General features: G+C 41.6%; 1 protein-coding gene across 2 annotated transcripts; it reads left to right on the forward strand.

Annotated features, from left to right (window-relative positions):
* Positions 1–1,313: 1,313 nt before the first annotated feature.
* LOC121946928 (protein-serine O-palmitoleoyltransferase porcupine-like) lies at positions 1,314–21,396 on the forward strand. 2 transcript variants are annotated; one of them, XM_042491760.2, is made up of 13 exons: positions 1,314–1,437; positions 2,239–2,381; positions 2,545–2,737; positions 3,525–3,568; positions 5,102–5,283; positions 5,373–5,503; positions 6,874–6,999; positions 8,510–8,610; positions 10,080–10,156; positions 10,694–10,757; positions 11,240–11,325; positions 19,910–20,020; positions 20,520–21,396. In XM_042491760.2, the coding sequence occupies exons 2-13, from the start codon at positions 2,246–2,248 to the stop codon at positions 20,619–20,621; spliced, it is 1,353 nt and encodes a 450-aa protein (XP_042347694.1). In that variant the 5' UTR covers positions 1,314–1,437; positions 2,239–2,245; the 3' UTR covers positions 20,622–21,396. The 2 variants fall into 2 exon arrangements, with proteins under 2 accessions (XP_042347694.1, XP_087938813.1); XM_088082687.1 differs by having other exon boundaries at positions 1,365–1,522.
* Positions 21,397–21,612: the final 216 nt, after the last annotated feature.

The following is a 21,612-nucleotide window of genomic DNA, read 5'->3' on the forward strand; positions in this document are numbered from 1 at the left end:
TGCTGATGGCATCATCATCTTCAGTGCACTTTTTGAATTTGCATCAGAGTCTGTGTCCTGATGGCTCCACTCAAGGTCCATCTATCCAGTGCAATAGCTTGATCCGGGATGTTAGGGCTCAACCATGTCTCTGTGAAGATGTGCACAGAGCAGTGTCTGATTTCCTGTTGCTAAGTGAGTCTGGATCACATCTCATCCACTTTATTCTCCTGCAACCGGACATTAGCCAGAAGAAGGCTTGGTAGAGGAACAGGTCCTGGTCCAAGTCGGGCCAGCCTCGCCCTGATGCCGGCTCTCCTCCTCTTTGTCTGGAGCTTTTGGTTTTGTTGATAGGTGCTTCTCTATCATAGAAAAGTCATGATTCAGCAGAAGGGGCCATGGAGTCAAAAAAATTGAAGAATAGAGCAAAAAAGTAGCAAGGATTTGAGGATCTACAGGCTGCTGCATCTTCATACACTGCCGTCCATACAAGACATGTACAAAACATCCAGAAAAGACATGTATACGACATCCAGAAAAGACATCTACATGACGTCCAGAAAAGACATTTTTATGGCATCCAGAAAAACATCTTTATGATGTCCATAAAAGAAATCTATACTACATCAAGAAAAGACATCTATATGACATCCAGAAAAGACATCAATAAGACATGACATGACATGACATGATAAAATCTAACATTGTCATAATAGTCAGATGATACCATGCTGTAATGAAATGCTGCTCAAATCTTTAAATACTTTGAACAATAAAAAACGTTATAGTTCTCAATGGAGAAACAGTAAGGCAGTGATTCCTAATTTACAGCCCGACCATTTTCTAGTTTACAGTGAAAAGAAACTGATTCAAAAAGGTTTTTTTTTAAATATTATGTAATGTATATAATGTAAATAAGGTATTAAAATAGAGCCTGTTTATCAAGAAAAAGTGCAAGAGGAGGATTCCCCGCACCTCCTGACAGAGGTCAGGGCAAAGCCCTGAATGTCCTCAAATCCAAGAAACAACATACACCTGACCTGTGTGGAGCAGCTTCTACTGACCTCTGGCCTCCTGTCATTTTGCAAACGTGACCTCACACAAAGGAAGCTGAGTATCCCTGCAGTGAGGACAGCAGTCAGCTCACAGTGCTGCTAAACACTTCGGTCCGGCTGGTGGCGGAAATACTCCAATAAACTGTTTTCTCAACCACCAAGAAGAAAAAGAAGAAGAAGGAAAAAAGAAGAAGAAGAAGAAGAAAATGAATGAGGCTGATTGGCTTGATGTCTCTAACGCTAACCAATCATAGTCCTCATGCCTAAACCAGCCAACTGAAACAACTAAGGCAGCGACTAGTAGCCAATCAGAGGGAGAGTAGGGCGGGTCCTGCCCTCGCCATCCTAGGAAAAGGAATTGGCGGCGGGGAGAAGAAGAAGAAAACTAGATTGAGAAGAAAAGGTGACGAGTTGAAGGTTTTCTTGTTTACTCCGCGAGTATTTTCCACGCTTTCTTCCGCCGCCTGTGCCTCTCTTTCACAGCTCAGGTCAGCTTCCTGCTTCACTAACAGCTGCTGCATGGAGCCTGATGTGTGTGTGTGTGTGTGTGTGTGTGTTAGCCATGGCTGTGAGCTCTGTGTTTAGCCCACAGAGTTGAGAGCAGAGAGCCGCTGACAGGCCCGACAAACTGAACCCGGCTGCGCTCATCTGTCTGCACAAAGAGTCAAAGTCAACCCGACCAGCTCCCTCTAGCAAGCGACATTTCTCAACGCATCTAGCCAGCGTAACGTTAGTTACAGCACGTTGCCGTTACTTAACTAACGTGAGTTGGAGCTGGCTCACATCATGAAGCTGTAGTAAGGTGGTGCCGTCAGGCCTCAAGGTGAGGGAGCACTTTTGAGTCTGCAGCTGGGCTGACTGTGCTGACTGGGCGGTGTCCAGTTCATTAGTTCTGATACAAATCTAGTTTAATGCAACAGTCCTGCGGGAAGTCCTGCCTGCAGGGAGGCTGTGGTGATGATGTTCACTTCTGCATCACTTTAGGGAGGTGTTATTCAGCTCTGCAGAGGCTGGAGGTGTTCCTGCTGCTGGTCAGATATGTTTTCACCAGCTAACGTTCAACAAGTTGTAATAATTCATTTGTCCATTTGTCTTTGTCTCATTCAGTCATTTTCATAGGTTTATGAAATTTGCAACACATCTGGTAACTGTGTGTGTGTGTGTGTGTGTGTGTGTGTGTGTGTATGTATGTATGTATGTCCAGTTGCAGGATGGACCTGTCAAGCCGGCTGGCGGTGTTGCGGGACCTGGCAGAGAGCTGTGGGCTCAGTACAGTGGTGCAGGGTGTGCAGCAGGTGTGGAGACTGCTGCTGCTCTGTTTCATGTGCAGACTGTGCTTCAGACTAGGTGAGCTGCGCTCACTGCCTGTTCTGATATACTGAGATCATTTTCTACACCACTTTGGTCGAAGATTGTATGTCGTTTATTTTGCTGCCTTGTCACATAAAGTGACAGTGACACTGAAATCCAGTTTTGATCATTCTGATGTCTCCCTGCTTGTGTTCTTTAGGAGGTGTGTCCTATATGAAACATGTTGTGTCTGTGTTGGCGGGGCTGTACGGCCTCTTCCTGTTCTTTGAGCTACACATGCTGTGGGTGCTGTTGCTCAGTGCGCTCTGTTACCTCGTCCTGCTCCTCAGCCAACACTCCAGCAGCAGAGGCCTTTTCCTCTCGGTGGTCATCCTCATCTACCTCCTTGTTGGGTGAGAAAACACTGCAAAAGTCACATAGTTTGTGGCAACTAAAATTCATTATTGGAGCTTTCAAATGAAAACTGACAAAGTGATTTGTTTCGGAGCTGCCCATTGAAGCAGTATGCCACTTGCACTTCTTATCGGGGTAAAACATGCCTCGTCCCTGGTGTGTGCAGCAGGGAAGCAGTGTTGCAAACTTCAACATCACACTAATATAGGTCTGGGTTATTGGAGAAAATCATATATCAGAATATTTTTGACCAAATACCCTGATATTGATATTGCATATATACTGCAGGGTTCACTGTTGTTACTTTCACACAATTTTTGATAAATAATCATGTGGATAATAATGTGGATATAATAAATAAATGGGTAAAATAAATAGTGAATAAAAGAACAGCTAGAACAGAACTTTGGCAAAGTTCAGAAAATAACATTACTGTAATGCAGCTTTTAAAACCAGGAAAGACAACACTTGAAATATGATGAAACCACATTTAAAATTTAAGATGATATCCAGTCTCCCATCACCATATCAATATAATATCTATATATTGCTTAGCTCCACTTTCATATACTATTTAGTTTTTCTTTGTTCAGTCTTTGTTCATAACTGTCATCAGAGCAGTGACATTGCTTCTTTTTTTATGCCGATTTCAAATGATTTTGTGTCCTCTAAAATGTAAAATCTTGATAGAAATCAGGAACTTAATTCGTTTTTGGTAAGTTGGTGTGTTCCAAAATGTACTGATATTATATTGTTATTAATATAATTTCTTTTTCTCCATTTCAGAGAGTTGCATTTAATCGACATGGTGACCTGGCATAAAATAAGAGGTAAATATTCCATCATTTGCTCTGAAATTTTGTTCAGGTGTTTTATTTACTCTTCTCGATTGAAATGTTGATTTCTACAGTGCTGCAGTGTTCCCATAGCTACGGCCGTGTGTCTAGAAGAAAGCTTCTCTGTTAGATAAAAAGAAATGGCACTATTGACTGCAGCAATTCATAGCATGTTTTTGAGTATATTTTAAACATTTCCCACAACTGTTCATTTAACAAAGGTTCCCATTTCATATTCTGTAAGTGTGTGTGTAGAGCTAAAATAATTTCCATTATCTTTTTGAATTGTTTTTATATTTAAAAATGAAAAAAATAAAATGAAACCTACAAGAATTAAGTTTACCACACCATAAAACAAAATAAAACAGTGTGGAAATCTGTGCACTCTGATTGATAACAACCTCTGACGTGAACCTGGGTCAAGAGCAAAAAAGGAAATTATCATCTATACATGTAAATCAAAGCACAGTCTGAGAACCGCTGCCAGAAGAATTAGTGAGGAACCGATGTGACTTTTTCAGCCCTGGTACTGACAAGTGAATTTTGGGTATCGGGTGATACCGAGTACTGATCCATAACCAGTGCTGTAGGCCTCACTGTGGACGTGACCGGGATCATTCGTTTATGTGTAAGGCATCATCAGCTTGACTGAGACGGTGCTTTCCAAAATAAATGCATAGATATACACATTTAATGAATTGTTATCTGTTATAAAAATAATAAATTGTGCACCAAATGCTAGCCCTGCGATAGTCTGGCGACCTGTCCAGGGTGTACCCGGCCTTCCGCCTGATGAAAGCTGGGATAGGCATCATGGATGGCTAGTGGATGGCTAACACCAACAACTATTTTCAACATGGAAAAATTGATACATTTTCACAGAAAACATTATACAACTCTTATACAACACAAAGAAATTAGATTGACTTTATTGAGTGGCTGCAATTGAAATGAACCTGCCAATGTTTTAGACATCCATCGCCATGATTACTAGAATGTTATCTCGAGAGGAAGTCGCCTAACATTGCGAGAGAAGTGGCATAATATCACTCAGTGGAAACGCAGTCATCTTGCAATTGTGTTTTATCAAAATTTTGAAAATATTGCTTAAGTTTTGCACAAATCTGGTGTGTAGAAGCTGCTCTGTGCGCTTGCTGCAGTTCCATACACACAAATGCCATTCTTTGTTTTGTTTCTCTCTCGCAGTTTCCTGTTCAACTCTTGGTTGTGAACTAACATTGGGCGAGTTGCAGTGTATATCTGCACTTTTGAAATAATATAATGTGTTTGCGAGCATATTTAATCACGCCCATGACTAATGATATAAATTTAACGTTATACTTTTTCAATGTGTCCCACCATCGTCCTGGTAGATGCTCAGTGTTTTTAAGCCAATGATTGTGTGTGTGTGTGTGTGTGTGTGTGTGTGTGCGTGCGTGCGTGCGTGCGTGCGTGCGTGCGTGCGTGCGTGCGTGCGTGCGTGCGTCGCGTCGCGTCTTGTCGTCTTGTCGTGTGTTTTTTTTTCAGGCTCTCAGATGGTGGTGGCCATGAAGGTCATCTCTCTGGCCTTTGACCTTGACAGAGGAACAGTGGGTAGCCTGCCCTCTCCAGCTGAGTTCCTGGGCTATGTTCTCTTTGTGGGCACTGTTGTCTTCGGCCCTTGGATCAGTTTCTCCAGTTATAAAAATGCTGTTGAGGGCAAAAAACTGGTGAGTGGTTCATCTTTCCAGCTGCATCTGTGTGCAGGCTCTTCTTCAAGTAGCGCTCTGTGGTGGTAATAAGGTGGTTTGGTCCACAGAGCTGGTCGTGGCTGCATAGTTCCTCCCTCAGCCTCCTGACGAGTCAGATTTGTCTGCTGGTCTCCACCTGCATCGCCCCTTACCTCTTCCCTTTGTTAATACCCATCCATGGAAATGCAGTCACACAGAAGTAAGGCAAATTTTCATTTACGTCTTTGGTCTACTGCAACTAAGGTCGTTTTGCCAGTGCAGCAGCTCTTGAAATTCACTGGTTTGTGAACACACTGTTTGTCTTTCTTTCCCTGCTTCCAAGATACATTTGAGAAAGGTAAGGCTTGTTTTCAGGGTATTAATTTACTGCTCCCCTCCACAGACTTCCATGAGTCCACTGCAGTGTGTTCAAAATGAATGACTTGGATGGTGCAGCTCAGCTTCAATATTTACTGTGTTCATGCTGCTAGAAAATGCATGGTGAACTGTCCAAAGGTCAGTTAAGAGTACACTGATAGTGGATTACTGTAACATCACACTACTGATGCTCTAATCAAGCAGGTACTTTGACCAAACATCCTGAACTCAAGGGGCACTGACAAGCTTTTTCTGCAGCTTTCAACTACATCTCAAGACTTTATCAATGAATGAAGATTGCTCATACTGTTAGTTTTACACAATCATTCAAGTAAATCTAAACTGCTTACAAGTTACATAACTTACATATGAATTCATATATGGTCACATCTGATGACATGTCTCTTTCCATGTGTCAACTTGTGGATCCATTGTATATATTCTGTCATAGTGACTCCATATAGACTTCCTGTGTATGTGTCTGATTCTGAAATGATGTTAGTGGTAATAAATAGATTTAAGTGCCTGTAAGTGATCTGTGTCAGAAGAGCACTCAACTTCAACTCACAGGAGGTCAAAGGAATATTTGATTGTTTGTTACTCACTGTCTGTTATCCTGAATTCATGAAGAAATGCCTTTATGCTGAGCAAAGAATCCAAAAATGGAGAAAATTCTTGATGAATTAAAGGAAAGGGCGGCCGTGTTGAACAGCAAAACTATATCAAAACATCCGTCCATAAACCCTCCAACAACTCATGCATCATAATCCAAGTTTCTAATATTGTTGTATGCTCAGTAATTTACAAAAATAAGCATTTTCACTGAAAAATGACAATATAAAGCACTAACAGTCTCACTTGCGAGTGAGTAGCACGCCTGGCCAAGAGCGTGCATCTGAACTCTGCTCATGCATTGCATTGAAATTGGCAAGGAGTTGTGTCACTCACTCATGCCTGCTGCTTTCTGGCCCCAATGCCCCCCACCCCCCTTTGACTTCTGGTCATTAAGAATTTTCTACATTTTTGAGTTCTTTATTCACCGTAGAGGTATCTGAGAAAAACAAAGTTTTCTTCACAAATTCGACACAACACACAATAAGTAATAAATAAACAAATGGATCATTTTGTGGTTAAAATATAATCATAGTGTTTGAGTGGGGAAACAAACTAAAAATAATGTGTGTCTGTGTCTGTATGTGGTGTGCTGCACAGGTGGCTTCGTGCCTATGAGAACGCAGTATCCTTCCACTTCAGTAACTACTTTGTGGGCCACCTCAGCGAAGGCACCAGCATGCTTGCTGGAGCAGGCTTCACTGAAGAAAAAGACACTATCAGATGGTAAGTGCAGCTGGGGCAGAGCTGAGGGGAATGCCACAAAGTGAGATTACAGGGTCAGTGAGGTATGAGAGTTCTCCAAGTGATGAAGGGGGGATGGGCAATACATTGATCACACTCAATGGGGAAGACGTAATTGTAATATCCTCTGATCATTGCAAGGGTGCTGGAATCATGTGTTTGAAGTCCTGTGGTGATGGTTTGTGATGACCGTCACTCCTGCTCACCAGCAGATGCTGGAATGTAAACAAGCACAACAATCGGCAGGTAGTAAGTATGAGTGGGTGATATGGCTGTAAAATAATATTACCATAGTTCAGGGGATTTTTGCAATAACACAACAATAACAATATTCTTAACGATTTAATATTTTATTATTAATTTTAACAACATACAATTAAAAGAGGAAGAGATGCTGTGTTGCTGAGAGCGACTGACAGTTTACTCTGAGCAATAAGTCGCAAAAAGAGTCTGAAGAATCTGCTCCTGGCTGGTTGCAGTTTTGCTCGCTTTGATTAGCCCTGCTGTTACCGGTTCTTGAGTCTCTAGCTGTTTTACTTTTTTAACTTTTTGGTGTATACACACAGACACACACAAACACTGAGTGAACAGTGAGCTAACATCTTTCAACATTTTGCCTTTCAAACTCCCAGGTGTGCGTAAACTACTGGTTATCCTCTTCTTTTCATCCTCCTTTTTTTTTCTTCTTTAGTATCAGTTATCTGCCTGAGCAGAAGGCTTATCGGTTGAAAAATATCCATAGTGTGCATCCGTACTTCTAAATTTCACTCTGTTTTGTGATGAAATATGAATGATTTCACTGATGGTTTAGATTTGTTTTCATTAAGATAAGATGACATTGCCATTGTCAACATTATTGTTGCTTTGCTAGAAACAGACATTTAGTTACATAATATTCAGTTCTTATCCTTTTCTGAATGTATTCTTTTTTAAAATGGTTCCTTTTACAATTTGCAGCAGTAGTTCTCGGAGTCTCTTACATTCAAGCAAAACTGGTATTGTAACTTAAAAATCCCTGATCCCTGAAATCAAATTAAATCAAGACCTTATGGATCTAAATCTAGTTGATTCAGGAAATCAGTGGTGATACCCAGCCCCAGTCATGCCCTACAATCCCAGGACAATTGTTTTTCCATCCAGTCTGTTCCCATTTAGCCATGTGTCTATTCAGCACAACAAACTGTGCCCCCTGTAAACAAACAGGCTGACCACCAAGGTGCTTTATTCACCTGCCTTGTTGGTGAGGGACCTGGGTTCCCCATGTTAACCCATGGAGAAGAAGTGTTGAATTTTGCTGACCTCCTCACCGGCTCCCCTGCAGCAGTGACAGAATCATTGTATCACCTCTGCTGTGCCAAATCAGGCTAACCCTAACCCACCACACAGTGCCTGCAAGAAGACAGTAATCACATTTCTGAAAATACAGACTAGATGGAGGGTTGAATGAGTGAACCCTAATACTGCAGTATGCCTCTTTGTGTTATTTCTGCAGGGATATGAGTGTAGTGAAACCTCTCAGTGTGGAAATCCCTCGCTCCATGGTGCTGGTGGTGACTTCCTGGAACATCCCCATGTCCCGATGGCTGAAAACCTGTAAGTCCTTGCCTCCACTCTGTCTCTTCAACACTCCAGAGATATGAAACACAGAGCCCACAGTGTTGTTACCCTGCCAGAGGCTCATCACTGATCCGTCCAACACTTCATGGAGAGAGATAGCTCTCAACCTATTTGCCAGACATTCATGGTTCCCAGATAATGATTTCAAATATTTTTTGGATTCCCCCTAAAATATCCTCTATTGCCATTAACAGACCAACTTCTTCACTTATACACACAAGTTACCAACATCTGACTTTCAAGTAGTATGGCCTTAGTGACTTTGATGTCCCACAAAATCATATTGTATTGAATAGATGTCTTGATGATATGTCTTGATGTAGTTTCTAAATGTTGAGTGGCAGGTTGTGAGCAGTATCATCTCTTTGTTTGGTATTTAAAGCTGCAACAATTAATCAACATATAATTATTTGGCATCTATTTTTAAGCAATCATGCCAAATATTACCTGCTTCCAGCTTCTCTGTGGCAATTTAGTAAGCAGAATATCTTAAGATTTAAGACTGACTGACTGTAGCCTTGGACTTGTGAATGTCATTTTGCAAGTTTTTTTCATGGACTAAATCATAAAAGTCAGATTAATTGATAATGAAAATAATAGTTAGTTGTAGCCTTAATGGTAAACTTACACAGTATGTCTAGTGTTTTTTTGATACCATGGCCCCTTCTACTGAAGCACGACTTTTCTACGATAGAGTGGCACTTATCAACATCAGGAGAAGTTGTGTGGGGTTTGGACTGAGTGCAGCAGACCACAAGATGATCTCCACCAGTGGCCTGTCCCGAATGGCGAGTCAGACCAGAGGGGAGAAACAAACCAAAGGACCCAGATGAAGAGAGAGAGGAGAGCCGGTATCACGGCGAGGCTCATCCAACTTGGACCGAGAGCTGTTCTTCTTCCAAGCCTTCTTCTGTCTAATGTCTGCTCCCAGGAGAAAAAAGTGGATGAGATGTGATTAAGGCTCACTCAGCAACAGGAGGTCTGGGACTGCTCTGCGCACATCCTCACAGAGACATGGTTAACTCCTAACATCCCTGATCAAGCTGTTGCACTGGATAGACGGACCTTGTGGGAGCCATTTGGACACAAGACTGATGCAAATTCAAAAATGCACTGCAGGAATTGAACGATGCCATCAGCAGCAAAATCACCAAGCAACCGAATGGAATCTCCATAGTAGCTGCTGATTTTAATCAACTCAGTCTTCAGCCCCAAATATGTAGCAGGATCAAGGATAATTGTAATTTAATTTTTTATACTTTGTTTAAAAAAAATGAACAATAAATGTACCTTCTACCATCTGTTTGACACATTTAAACACATTGGTATTTTTTGCATTTATATGCCTTTACTCAAGTTATATTAAAATGCAACTTAAAAACTTAAAATGAATATATATATTCATAATACGTGTTCACTGTGTTCTTCTGTTTCATGTTCATCAGACGTCTTTAAGAATGCCATGAAACTGGGGACTTTTCCAGCCATCCTGGTGACATACACAGCCAGCGCCTTACTGCACGTTAGTAAGATGACACACACTCACTGTACATGGGGCCATTTTAAGAGATATTGTGCTAAAATCATGCTAGAGGCAATTATGCTTTTGTTGGAAGTCCATGTTCTTTCACTTCACTACGGGAACACATGATGCCTTCCATTTGTGCCATGTGGCATCGACTGTTCACTAATAGAAAAGCTGTGAATGTTAAGGTTTAAAAGTTTTATTTAGAAGTTTTATTTTATTAGAAAAAGAATAAAAATCTGTGAAAGTTTTGATATGGGATGAAACAGGGATCCATTTTTATGGCTGTGATAAAAGAGGCCAGCTGTGCAAATTTTGTGGATATTGAGTGAATGACAGTTGCTCCTATGTCTATTGTTTTTCATCTTAGCATGTATTTCCATTAAATTTTTGGCTGGATTGCAACATCAGAGTCAGTACTGCAAGCAAAGGAACCAATACGCACTTCCTGTTTAAAATTGAAAGCCGTGTTTGAGAGATGCTGAATGACTGACCTTCACTACTTGAACTTAATCTGCTGTCTTTTTTCTTCAGGGTCTGAGCTTTCACCTGGGAGCTGTTCTGCTCTCTTTGGGCTTTATCACATATGTTGAACATGGTATGAAAACACATCAGCTTGTACATAATAGATAATGTTTAATAATATATAATTTTGTATAATTTTGTTTTATTTTACCAGCTTTCTCTATGTGTTGTATTGACTTGCCTCCTGTTGCTGCCTCTTAGCCAGGTCCTCGTTGTAAATGACAATCAATTCTCAGTTGACCTTTTTGGTTAAATATAGGTAAAATAAAATAAAAAATACATTAAATAATACGAGTATTGAACTGTGACAGTTGAACCATTTGAAGGTGGATTAGAATGGTCACCTTTGCCTGCACAAACTGCTGAACAAAATGCAGAAACTACATTTTTACTTCATCTGAGAGGGCCAACCAAAGTCTGCTCTAAAGCAGGTCAATCTGATCCCAGCATCTCTGTTGTACTGTGGAATTACTGTGAAAGGGTTAAAAAGGCTAGTCAGTCTGTTTTTCACACGTGAATGGTCTAAGATGTTGATTTGCTTTTTTTAATCCTCAGTTCTGAGAAAGAAGCTTGCATCCATCTTCAGTGCCTGCATCCTGTCCAGGCCCTGCACCCCTGATTGCAGCCATCAGCATAAGAAGGTACAGTTTCAGCTCTACTCAGCTGTGTGAGCAGTGCCAAGATATCATACATAAACATACAGACAGTCATCAAGATATTAACAGCAACCTGAGTAACCCACAGAATTTTATTCACAGTCACAGTGGGTACATACAGCTGAAATGCAATGAATCTTAGTCTTCTATGTTTATATACCACCTTGGGAAGTGATCTCAGGAGAGACAGTGGGATCCCTCTAGTGGCATTGGCAGGCTGTGGCAATCAGTGGCATCTTGCTGTGGCAGCTCCTGGCATCTAGTGGCATCTTGTGACACTGTGCGGCATCCTGCCGTGGCAGCTCCTGGCATCAAGCAAGCCCCCAGGAAGTGCGCCATGTGTTGATGCAAAATTTACATATTGGCTGAAAGTAGAATAACAGCGTTTGAGTCAGTCACGTGATGCACACTGGCCCAGTAAGACTTTCCCCCATTTGCTAACGTAAGGAAAGAGATGTCTGTAAATCAGTAAATACTTTTTTGTGAACACCAAAACCCCCGCGAAACGTCTTCTATCCGTGTCTGGATGTAAACCGTCCGGTTAGATAACATTTGGAAAATCTAAAAAAGCTGCAAATTTTTTAGACCGCCATTCAAACTAGTGAGGCGCTAATCTGGAAATTGGTCACACTGCCGGTAGGAGTTAACTGCTCGGCCGCTCTTGGCAGCATTCGGCTGCCGTTAATCACTTCTACGCAAGCTCTATGGGCCAGTAGATCCGGGTATTTTACACAATTCTAAACCCGGATAAAGAGCTTTCTCTGCTTCATTTATAATAGATCCATGGCTTCATGCGCCACTGAACAGCTCTCAGAGAAATAAACGAGGCCCTGTCCCCATGGCTGCATCCAGATTTATAATAGATCAATGGCATCTAGTGGCATCGCGACACTCTGCGGCATCCTGCCGTGGCAGCTCCTGGCACCTAGGCAACTAGCACCACCATGCGGTACTGGCTCCCCCCGTAATACATTAAAAGGAACAAAGCGCACTGTAGTGAAACTTAAGTCAACAAATATTTATGGCAGTCAGTTACATAATGTAAAATTTACACATTTTTAATATTCTTAGATATCTAGAAATGTATACACGTCAGCAGCTTAAGTCAGTTTTCAAGTCAAGTCAATTTTATTTGTAGAGCCCATTATCACAAAACATGGTTTGCCTCAGAGGTCTTTACAGTGTACGACATCCCTCTGCCCTGAGACCCTCACATCACCCAAGGAAAAACTCCCCAAAAAGAACCCCTGTTATGGGGGGAAAAAAAGGAAGAAACCTCAGGAAGAGCAGCAGAGGATGATGAGGGATCCCTCTTCCAGGACGGACAGACGTGCAATAGATGTCGTAAATAATAAATGAAATACAATTGTGGTAAAAAGGAAAGAGAAAGAGAGAGGGGGGGAGGGGGAGAGACGCACAGCAATAATGTAAACTAAGATGTAAAAGATGTAAAATAAGATGCATGTCATAATACAATACGAACGATCAGACAAAGTAATAAACCATAGGTGCAAAATTATCAAATGCACTCTATGATGATATTGTGGGTCATTGTGGGTCTATGATGATATTGATAAGAGTCTCATGCATATCTTGATACGGAGGTGTCCAAAGGCATGATCACAGCATCGGTGCAACCAGGACCATGAGCACGATCAGGGTGAGCGGGGGTACAGTATCAGTGCAGCCACAGCACGAGCACAACCAAAGGCAGGGTCACAGCACCAGTACAGATATCACAACGATCAGGCACAGCCAGGGTTGCAGCCAGGATCCGGGAAAGCTGGGAAACAAGGGAGCAGGAATGCTCCGGAGAGGCAAAGGGATTAGCGTAGTGCAGTTCAACAGAACCAAGATGGTGAACAGTAAAAAGGATAAGCACTCAATGAGGATCCTAGAGTCATTGATGAGCAATTAGGACATATAAATGCCAGAGAGCAGTAATAGAAAAGAAAGAAAGCAAGAGGAAGCAGAGCCAGAGTGGCAGGTCTGAACGGACTCAGAACCACCCCTGCCGGATCGGGCTGAAAGCTCTGCCACCTCTCCCTCCTCCCCGTCACACGGACGGGGATTTCAACTGAGCACAAGAAACTTGTGCTCCACACACTAACAAAACTAGGGTCACTAAACTGCTATTACGGCTTAAATATAAAGGTCAGAGAGCAGTGTTTGTCCCCACTGCTCTCTGAGCCCTATAGAAAGCCCCCCGGCAAGTTAAACTTATGTCAGCCTAACTATGGGCAAGTCTGGGCAACCTTAGCCAGCCTTAATTATAAACTTTATCAAAGAGGAAGGTCTTACGTCTACTCTTAGAAATGGAAACGGTGTCTGCCTCCCTAACCAAAACTGGAAGATGGTTCCATTAGAGAGGAGCATGGTAACTGAAGGCTCTGGTTCCTATCCTACATTTGGAAACTTTAAGAACCACAAGTAATCCTGCATTTTCAGAGCGCAGTGATCTTTAGGGTTGGTAAGGAACTATGAGCTGCGACAGATAGGATGGAGCCTGACCATTTAGAGCTTTGTAAGTAAGGAGGAGGATTTTAAATTCAGTCCTGGATTTTACAGGGAGCCAGTGCAATGAAGCTAAAACAGGAGAAATATGGTTCCTTTTCTTAGTTCCCGTTAGAACACATGCAGGAGCGTTCTGCACCAGTTGGAGTTACCTAAGTAATTTGTTGGGGCAACCGAATAATAGGGAATTACAGTAATCCAGCCTAAAGGTGACAAATGCATGTACTAATTTTTCAGCATCTGTCTGGGATAGGATATGTATATATAATTTTATATATAATTTTTGCGTTGTTCGCGTGAAAGAAAGCAGTCCTTGAAGTTGGTTTTATATGGGAGGCAAAAGATAAATCTTGATCAAATAAAACTCTGAGGTTCCTTACAGTTGTGCTAGAGGCCAAGGTAATGCCATCTAGAGAAATTACATTGTTAAAAAAAGGAGCTTCTGAGGTGTTTGGGGCCAAGAACAATATCATCCAGAAATTACGGCTCATCCAGGCTTTTATGTCCTTAAGACATGTTTGAAGTCTAGATAGCGGATCAGTTTCATCTGGTTTCATAGATAGATACATTTGTGTATCATCAGCATAACAATGAAAATATATGGTGTTTTCTAATAATGTTGCCTAGGGGAAGCATATATAAAGTAAAAGGGATTGGTCCAAGCACAGAACCCTGTGGCACTCCGAAGCAGACCTTAGTATGTGCGGACGATTGGTCATTGATGTGAACAAATTGGGAACGATCTGATAAGTAAGATTTAAACCAGGTTAGTGCTGTTCCTTTAAGGCTAATTAACTGTTCAGTTTTGTGCAGCAACATTTGATGGTCAATGGTGTCAAATGCCGCACTGAGATCTAAAAGGATTAAAACAGAGACCAGACCTGAATCAGAAGCAATCGGGTCGTTATTAATTTTTACTAGTGCCGTGTCTGTACTGTGATGAAGTCTAAAGCCTGATTGAAAGTCCTCGAATAAACTGTTATCTTGGAGAAAGTCACAGAGTTGATGAGCAACCACTCTCTCAAGGATTTTAGGAATAAAGGGGAGATTAGATATTGATCTATAGTTAGCTAAAATCTCAGGATCGAGAGTGTGCTTCTTTAGAAGAGGTTTAATGACAGCTTCTTTAAAAGATTGTGGTACATAGCCTGTTAATAAAGACGCATTGATTATATCTAATAAAGAATTGTCTAATAAGGGTAAAGCTTCCTTGAGTAGCCTGGTTGGGATTGGGTCTTGCAGGCATGTTGATGGCTTAGATGCAGAAATCAAAGTAGCGAGTCGGCGAAGGTCAATGGGGGAAAAATGGTCCAAATAAATTCCAGGCCTTGCCGCCATATCCAAGCTACCTGAGTCCAGGTTCAGATCAGTTAAGGGCAAGAGGTAAGGATTTTATCTCTAATAGTTATAATTTTGTCATTAAAGAAAGTCAGAAAGACGTCACTGAGACTCTGAGTCAGCCGGGCTACAGTGTTGAAGAGAGACCTGGGATTGTTTTTATTTCCCTCAATTAATAAAGAGTAATAGTTTGCTCTGGCATGGCGGAGGGCCTTCTTGTGCATTTTAAGACTATCCAGCCAGACTAAATGGGACTAGGTTGGTTGAACGCCAATTTCTTTCAAATTTTCGCAATGTTTGTTTCAGTTTGCGGATCTGAGGGTTAAACCATGGGGCTTATTTTCTTCGTTTCATGAGTTTCTTCTTGAAAGGTGGAACAGAGTCAAGAGCTGATCGCAGTGAGCCAGTTGCACTATCAACGACACAATCAATTTGAGAATGACTTAAGTTAGTAAGGGTATTCTCAGTCACTGTAAGACATGGTAATGATGACAATGCAGAAGGAATCAGTTTCTTAAACTTAGCCACTGCTGAATCAGATAGACATCTAGAATAGTAACTCTTGCTGAGAGGCTTGTAGTCGAGTAGTAAAAAATTATACGTTATTAAATAATGGTCTGACAGAGCGGGATTCTCGGGGAAGACTAATAAATCTTCAATATCTATGCTGTATGCAAGGACTAGATCTAGGGTGTGATTGTAGTAATGAGTGGGTTTATGTACACACTGACTGAAGTCAATTGAATCCAAAAGCATGGAGAAAGCATAACTAAGGCTATGACTACTAATATCCATGTGAATGTTAAAATCCCCTACAATAATTAATTTGTCTGATTTAAGCACTTAACTTGATATAAGCTCAGAGAATTCAGATAGAAATACAGAGTATGGGCCAGGGGCGTGGTACACTATAACAGTATGTAGAGTTTTCCAGGATGGGTGAGAAAGACTAAGAAAAAGGCTTTCAAATGAACTATAGTTTAGCTTAGCTTTAGGGTGAACTGCTAAGCTTGAATCAAAAATAGCAGCGACTCCCCCTCCTCGGCCAGTGTTGCGCGCAATGTGACTGTTTATATGACCAGGAGGAGTGGATTCATTCAGGCTAACGTACTCTTCAGAATAAAGCCAGGTCTCAGTGAGGCATAATAAATCAATATGATTATCCAATATTAAATCAGTGACTAAAAGAGCTTTGGTTGATAGGGATCTAATGTTTAAGAATCCGCATTTAATTCTTCTGTTATGATGCTGTTTGACAGGAGATGTATTAATTTTTATGAGATTTTTTTGTACAACTCCCCTTTTATTTATTTTAGATTTAAACAAATTAAGTGGTCGGGGGACAGACACCGTTTTTGTAACATTTAGATTATGGGTGTGTGACTGTGCTAGAGGAAGCTCAGAGAAGCGTGTAAGACTGCGACTCTGCACCCTGCTCCCAACTCTGGTTTGTCATGGCTTTGGGCCTCTAACTTGGCCAGATTCCTAGAGAGTAGAGCGGCTCCATCCAAAGTGGGATGGATGCCGTCCCTCCGGATAAGACCAGGTTTCCCCCCAAAAGAGAGCCAGTTATTAACGAAGCCCACATCATTTGTTGGACACTACCTCCACAACCAGCGGTTGAGTGAAGATATGCGGCTAAACATGTCATCACTGGTCACATTGGGGAGGGGTCCAGAGAAAATTAAGGTGTCCGAGATCGTCTTTGCCTACTCACACCGAATCTATGTTAATTTTAGTGACCTCCGACTGGCGTAACCGGGTGTCATTGCCGCTGGTGTGAATAACAATCTTACTGTATTTACGTTTAGCCTTTGCCAGCAAATTTGACTCGACGTCGCCCGCTCTGGCCCCAGGGATACATTTGACTATGGCCGCCGGTGTCACCAACTTCACGTTTGCAAAATAGAGCTACCAATGACCAGGGTTGTGTCCTCAGCTGGTGTGTGGCAGAGCTGGGAGTACTTATTTGAAACGTGAAGAGGGGGTGGGAGGTATACCGTGGGCTTCGGCTTACTATACTTGGCTCAGACAGTCACCCAGCCTCCCGGCTGCACGGGGGTTCCCGGGGGACGGCTAGCAGAGGCTATGCTATGTCAGTCCGCACCGGTTACAGGGGGGTTGCTAACTATGGCAGTAAAGGAGGGATTTGTCACGATGCGGAGCCGCGCTTCCAGATCGCTAAGCCTCGCCTCCAGCGAAGCAAATAAACTACACTTATTAACGGTAACGCTGTCACTAAAGCAGGCACAGGAGTAACTAAACATCTGACACACTGAGCAGGAGAGAGCAGCAGAAGAGGGAAAAGGGCAGGGAGAAGCCATCGCTAACCAGAGCTAATGCTAAAGTAGTTAACGAGATAACAGTGAGTGAGCGGCTGTGTGATTAAACAGTAAAAACCGCTGAGAGGAGACAGTGGTGAGTGTTTGTGTAAAACTTTAGTGAGTTTTAATTACAGACAAGTAAGAAGCAAGTTAGAAGATTAGCCGGGAATCGCTCGTAGGAGCAGCACAGAGATACTCCGGAAGTGAGGTATAATGCTCACCGCCGTACGTCAGCACGTCAGGATATAATAGCATAGGATGTCTTTAAATACTCCAGTGGAAATATCAACTAAAAAATAGAACATAATAAATTGGCTGCATGTTTACACGTCTTTGGAGCCATTTTGCGGCTTTTGTAATTGATTCTTTAGTTTATGCTTATGTGGCACAATGTGGCAGGTAGAGGTACACTGAGGCACAATGTGGCAGGTAGAGGCACACTGAGGCACACTGTGGCAGGTAGAGGGACACTGAGGCACACTGTGGCAGGTAGAGGCACACTGAGGCACACTGTGGCAGGTAGAGGTACACTGAGGCACAATGTGGCAGGTAGAGGCACACTGAGGCACATTGTGGCAGGTAGAGGCACACTGAGGCACACTGTGGCAGGTAGAGGCATACTGAGGCACACTGTGGCAGGTAGAGGTACACTCTGACATCCTCTGGCATTGGTACACCATGGATGTGTGGTACACTGATGCAGCTTTGGCGGACAGTGAGTCTCTCGGGCATGCTTGTAGCAGTGTGTACCAGCTGCAGCATCCAATGGCACTCTGGAAGCACCTTGACACTAGCAGGACAAATGCTTGAATTTATTTCATTATTAGAGGGTTATTTAATGTTCCTTTTTTATATTTTTCATATGCTTACTTTGTTTTCAGAGACATTTAAATCACAAAAGACAACAAGTTATTATTATTATTATTTTAAAATTATTGTTATTATTTATTTTTTTGTAAATTCAAATGTGTGTGGTGACTGTTAATCAACCAAATGTCAAGGCACTGGAGGCCAAATGCCAGTAACATTTCTGCTGCATAGAACTAGAAAAATCTTTCACAGTTTACTCAACCTTTAGTTAAAACTTATTTAATGTGCTTGTTTTCCCCCTCTGTCATCTCCTCAGATATTGACATGAAAAAAAAAACATTCTAATGCACACAAAATTGTACACTGACATGGTCAATACTACTCAGACACAGCCTGTCATACTCCAACACGTTCACGAACATCTTGTTACACTGACTCACAGACCTTATTGATTTGACCTAGGCAAAAATACAATTTTCCCATAAATAATGCTCCACCCAGTGTGGGATTCTGATACGGCATGTGTTAAAACTCAAAAGCATTAAATAAGGAAATAAATTACAAAAGCCCCAAAATGGCTCCAAAGACATGTAAACATGCAGCAGATTTATTTGGTTCTATTTTTTAGTTAATATTTCCACTTAGAGTATTTAAGTTGCCGACGTGTATTCATTTCTAGATATCTAAGAATATTAAAACTGAGTGCATTTTACATTATATAACTTGTTATGGACTGGCTCAAAATAGTCACAGTTAGTGAAGTGAAAAGATAAAGAAAATTGTATTAAAGAAATCTGAAAAATAATAAAGTGCAAAGTGGTGCTTGCATAAGAATTCACCCCCTTTGCTATGAGGCCTCTAAATAAGACCTGGTGTTTCTGTTACCTCACAAGTCACCAGTGGCAGCTTAACAGAAATGTGTAGCTCCTAGAAAAAACACCTCAGCTACAGGCATGTGGGAGACCTCTGTGGTCTGATGAGACCAAACCTGAGTTTTTCAGCCATCAGTCTAAACGCTCTGTTACTCATCATAAACATAGTGCTCCCAGCCTGAAGCACACTGGTGGCAGCATTTTGCTGGGAGGATGCTTCTTTGTAGCAGTGTAGGGCTATTGTATGTAACATACACAGTAGATATTGCTGCCATTTCAACAACTAAAAAAACATGGAAGCAGTTAATAGCAACTGTTGATATTTCTAAGAGCTCATGGCATGACTACTAATACAGTTAATACCTGTTGTCGTTGTTTAGTACTGTTGTTTGTGTTATATACTTGACCCTCTTGATTTTAATAGGACAGAAAAGTGCTGACTGTCCTGGTCGGACAGGACAGATACTCTGTCTAGATTCACGACTTAAATTGTATGTGCGCACAAAGGCAGAATTATGTGTATACATTCTTTTGGTCAGATTTATAAAGCCATGCATACGCCTGATTCTCAGTCATTGTGTGGTGGCTGCACATGCATGATCCTTGCTTGCACACCCACAGTTCACCATAAATGATGAGTTAAAAAGATTGAGGGGTGCTATGAAGATGCTCATGATGTTTGACAATTTGTTCCTTTCCTTGGCTCTGTAGGAGTATTGGGTGATGTTACTGAACCTGGTTTTCAGTGTCCTCACCATCTTCCACCTCACCTATCTGGGCTCAATGTTTGATCCTGGTGTTGATGAACAGGAAGTAGAAGAGGTAAGTGGACCCTAAAGACGAAAGAATAGTTCAGTTTTTATTACCCTATTTGTCAATAAGATACAGTAGGAGACTATGGCTCCATGTTTTTTGAAATTAATAGCCTTCAAAGAAAGGGAGGGACTGAAGAGACTGCCGAAATCTAGTGATTAAAGCAGTACTTGTGTCAGATAAGTGAAGTGCGAGCAGCTGAGTGGTGAGGATGACATGACTCTGCTGTACTAAAGGAATAAATGCTGTGGAATAAGAAATCACATTTATAAAGCCTATTATCACAGTTTGCCTCAGAGGGCTTTACAGCATATGACATCCCTCTGTCCTTAAACTTCGCACAGGATGAGGACACCCATCCCCCCCCCCTCCCCCTCCTATATGTTTTAGTCTGGGATTTGTAGTCTCACTATTGTTCCAGGGCACATGATGACACATGAGGCTGAGAGAGGTTGTTTATGGGTTACATTTTCCATCATGTATGCTTATTTGGCTCTCCTGTTTGCAGGGTTACACAGCCATCCACACCATCCAGAGGTGGTCTGAACTCAACTGGGCCAGCCACTGGGTTGTGTTCACCTGCTGGGTCATCTACCGTTTAATACAGTGACGTCATCGGAGCAGATGGGAAGACTGCACATAACTCTGGGTTTGTGATGGTGAAGATCAGGATGTTATCTGATGGCAGCAAATGACGAGGATCTGCTCAAATTGAAAGAACGGTGGGACAGGTGGAGGACTGAATCTGTCCTCAGGTGGTTTTCACAGACTGGTCTTGCTTCAGATATGAAGATGGAGAACAAATGTCTTCAGACCTGTTTAAAATGCTGACTCATCTGTTGAGGAGAGATGGATGAAGAGTGAGAACAAAGTAAATAGCTACATTATACTGTATGAGGCCGGGATGATCGTTACTGAAATGAACTGCAGCAAAGGATCCAATGCTTAGACTAAGTAGAATAGTTCTGCTGCGATGTCCATGTCCAAAACATGGCAGCAGTTTGCCATGCTTACATACATGTAGATTTTTAAAGGGTCCATAAGTGTAATTGATCATGTTCTTCTGTTACAACCGAATCTTGTTTTACCAATACTTTTGTTGTTGTATTTTTTCCTCTAACAGTGTCTGTAAAGGTAAACAAGCTCCTGGTTTGTGGTTGGCTGCAAACAGCATGGTATCAGACTGTCAAAGACAGGGTGTAAGCTCTGCCTTTTTTTGTGTTGTTAATTTTAATCACCTACCTCAATTACAAAACCCTTAGTAAAGTGAGTAATTATCATAGTTAAGTATTTTTACAGAAATGTATACAGAGAGGGAAATATGTATTCAACATGTCAACTTTTTTTTCATTAAACATATTTCCATCTCAGCTATTCCAATGAAATTTAGACCAGACATTAGTATTAACTCAGTAAATCTATGCAGATAAAAAACCTTAACATTTCAATCCATAAAAAAAAGTTATGTGCATAAAGTCAAACAACAGGTAAAAATTAATGAACACGCCAGCTGAATTCCATTTAATACTTTGCGCAGAAGCCTTTGCTATGCCAGCTTTTTATATGCTTCCTGTATGAAGGATCTGAGTGTTCAGATGGGA

Source organism: Plectropomus leopardus, chromosome 9, assembly GCF_026936395.1.
Source record: "Plectropomus leopardus strain MGB_pleo_1.0 chromosome 9, ASM2693639v1, whole genome shotgun sequence".
In the NCBI taxonomy this organism is placed as follows: domain Eukaryota; kingdom Metazoa; phylum Chordata; class Actinopteri; order Perciformes; family Serranidae; genus Plectropomus; species Plectropomus leopardus.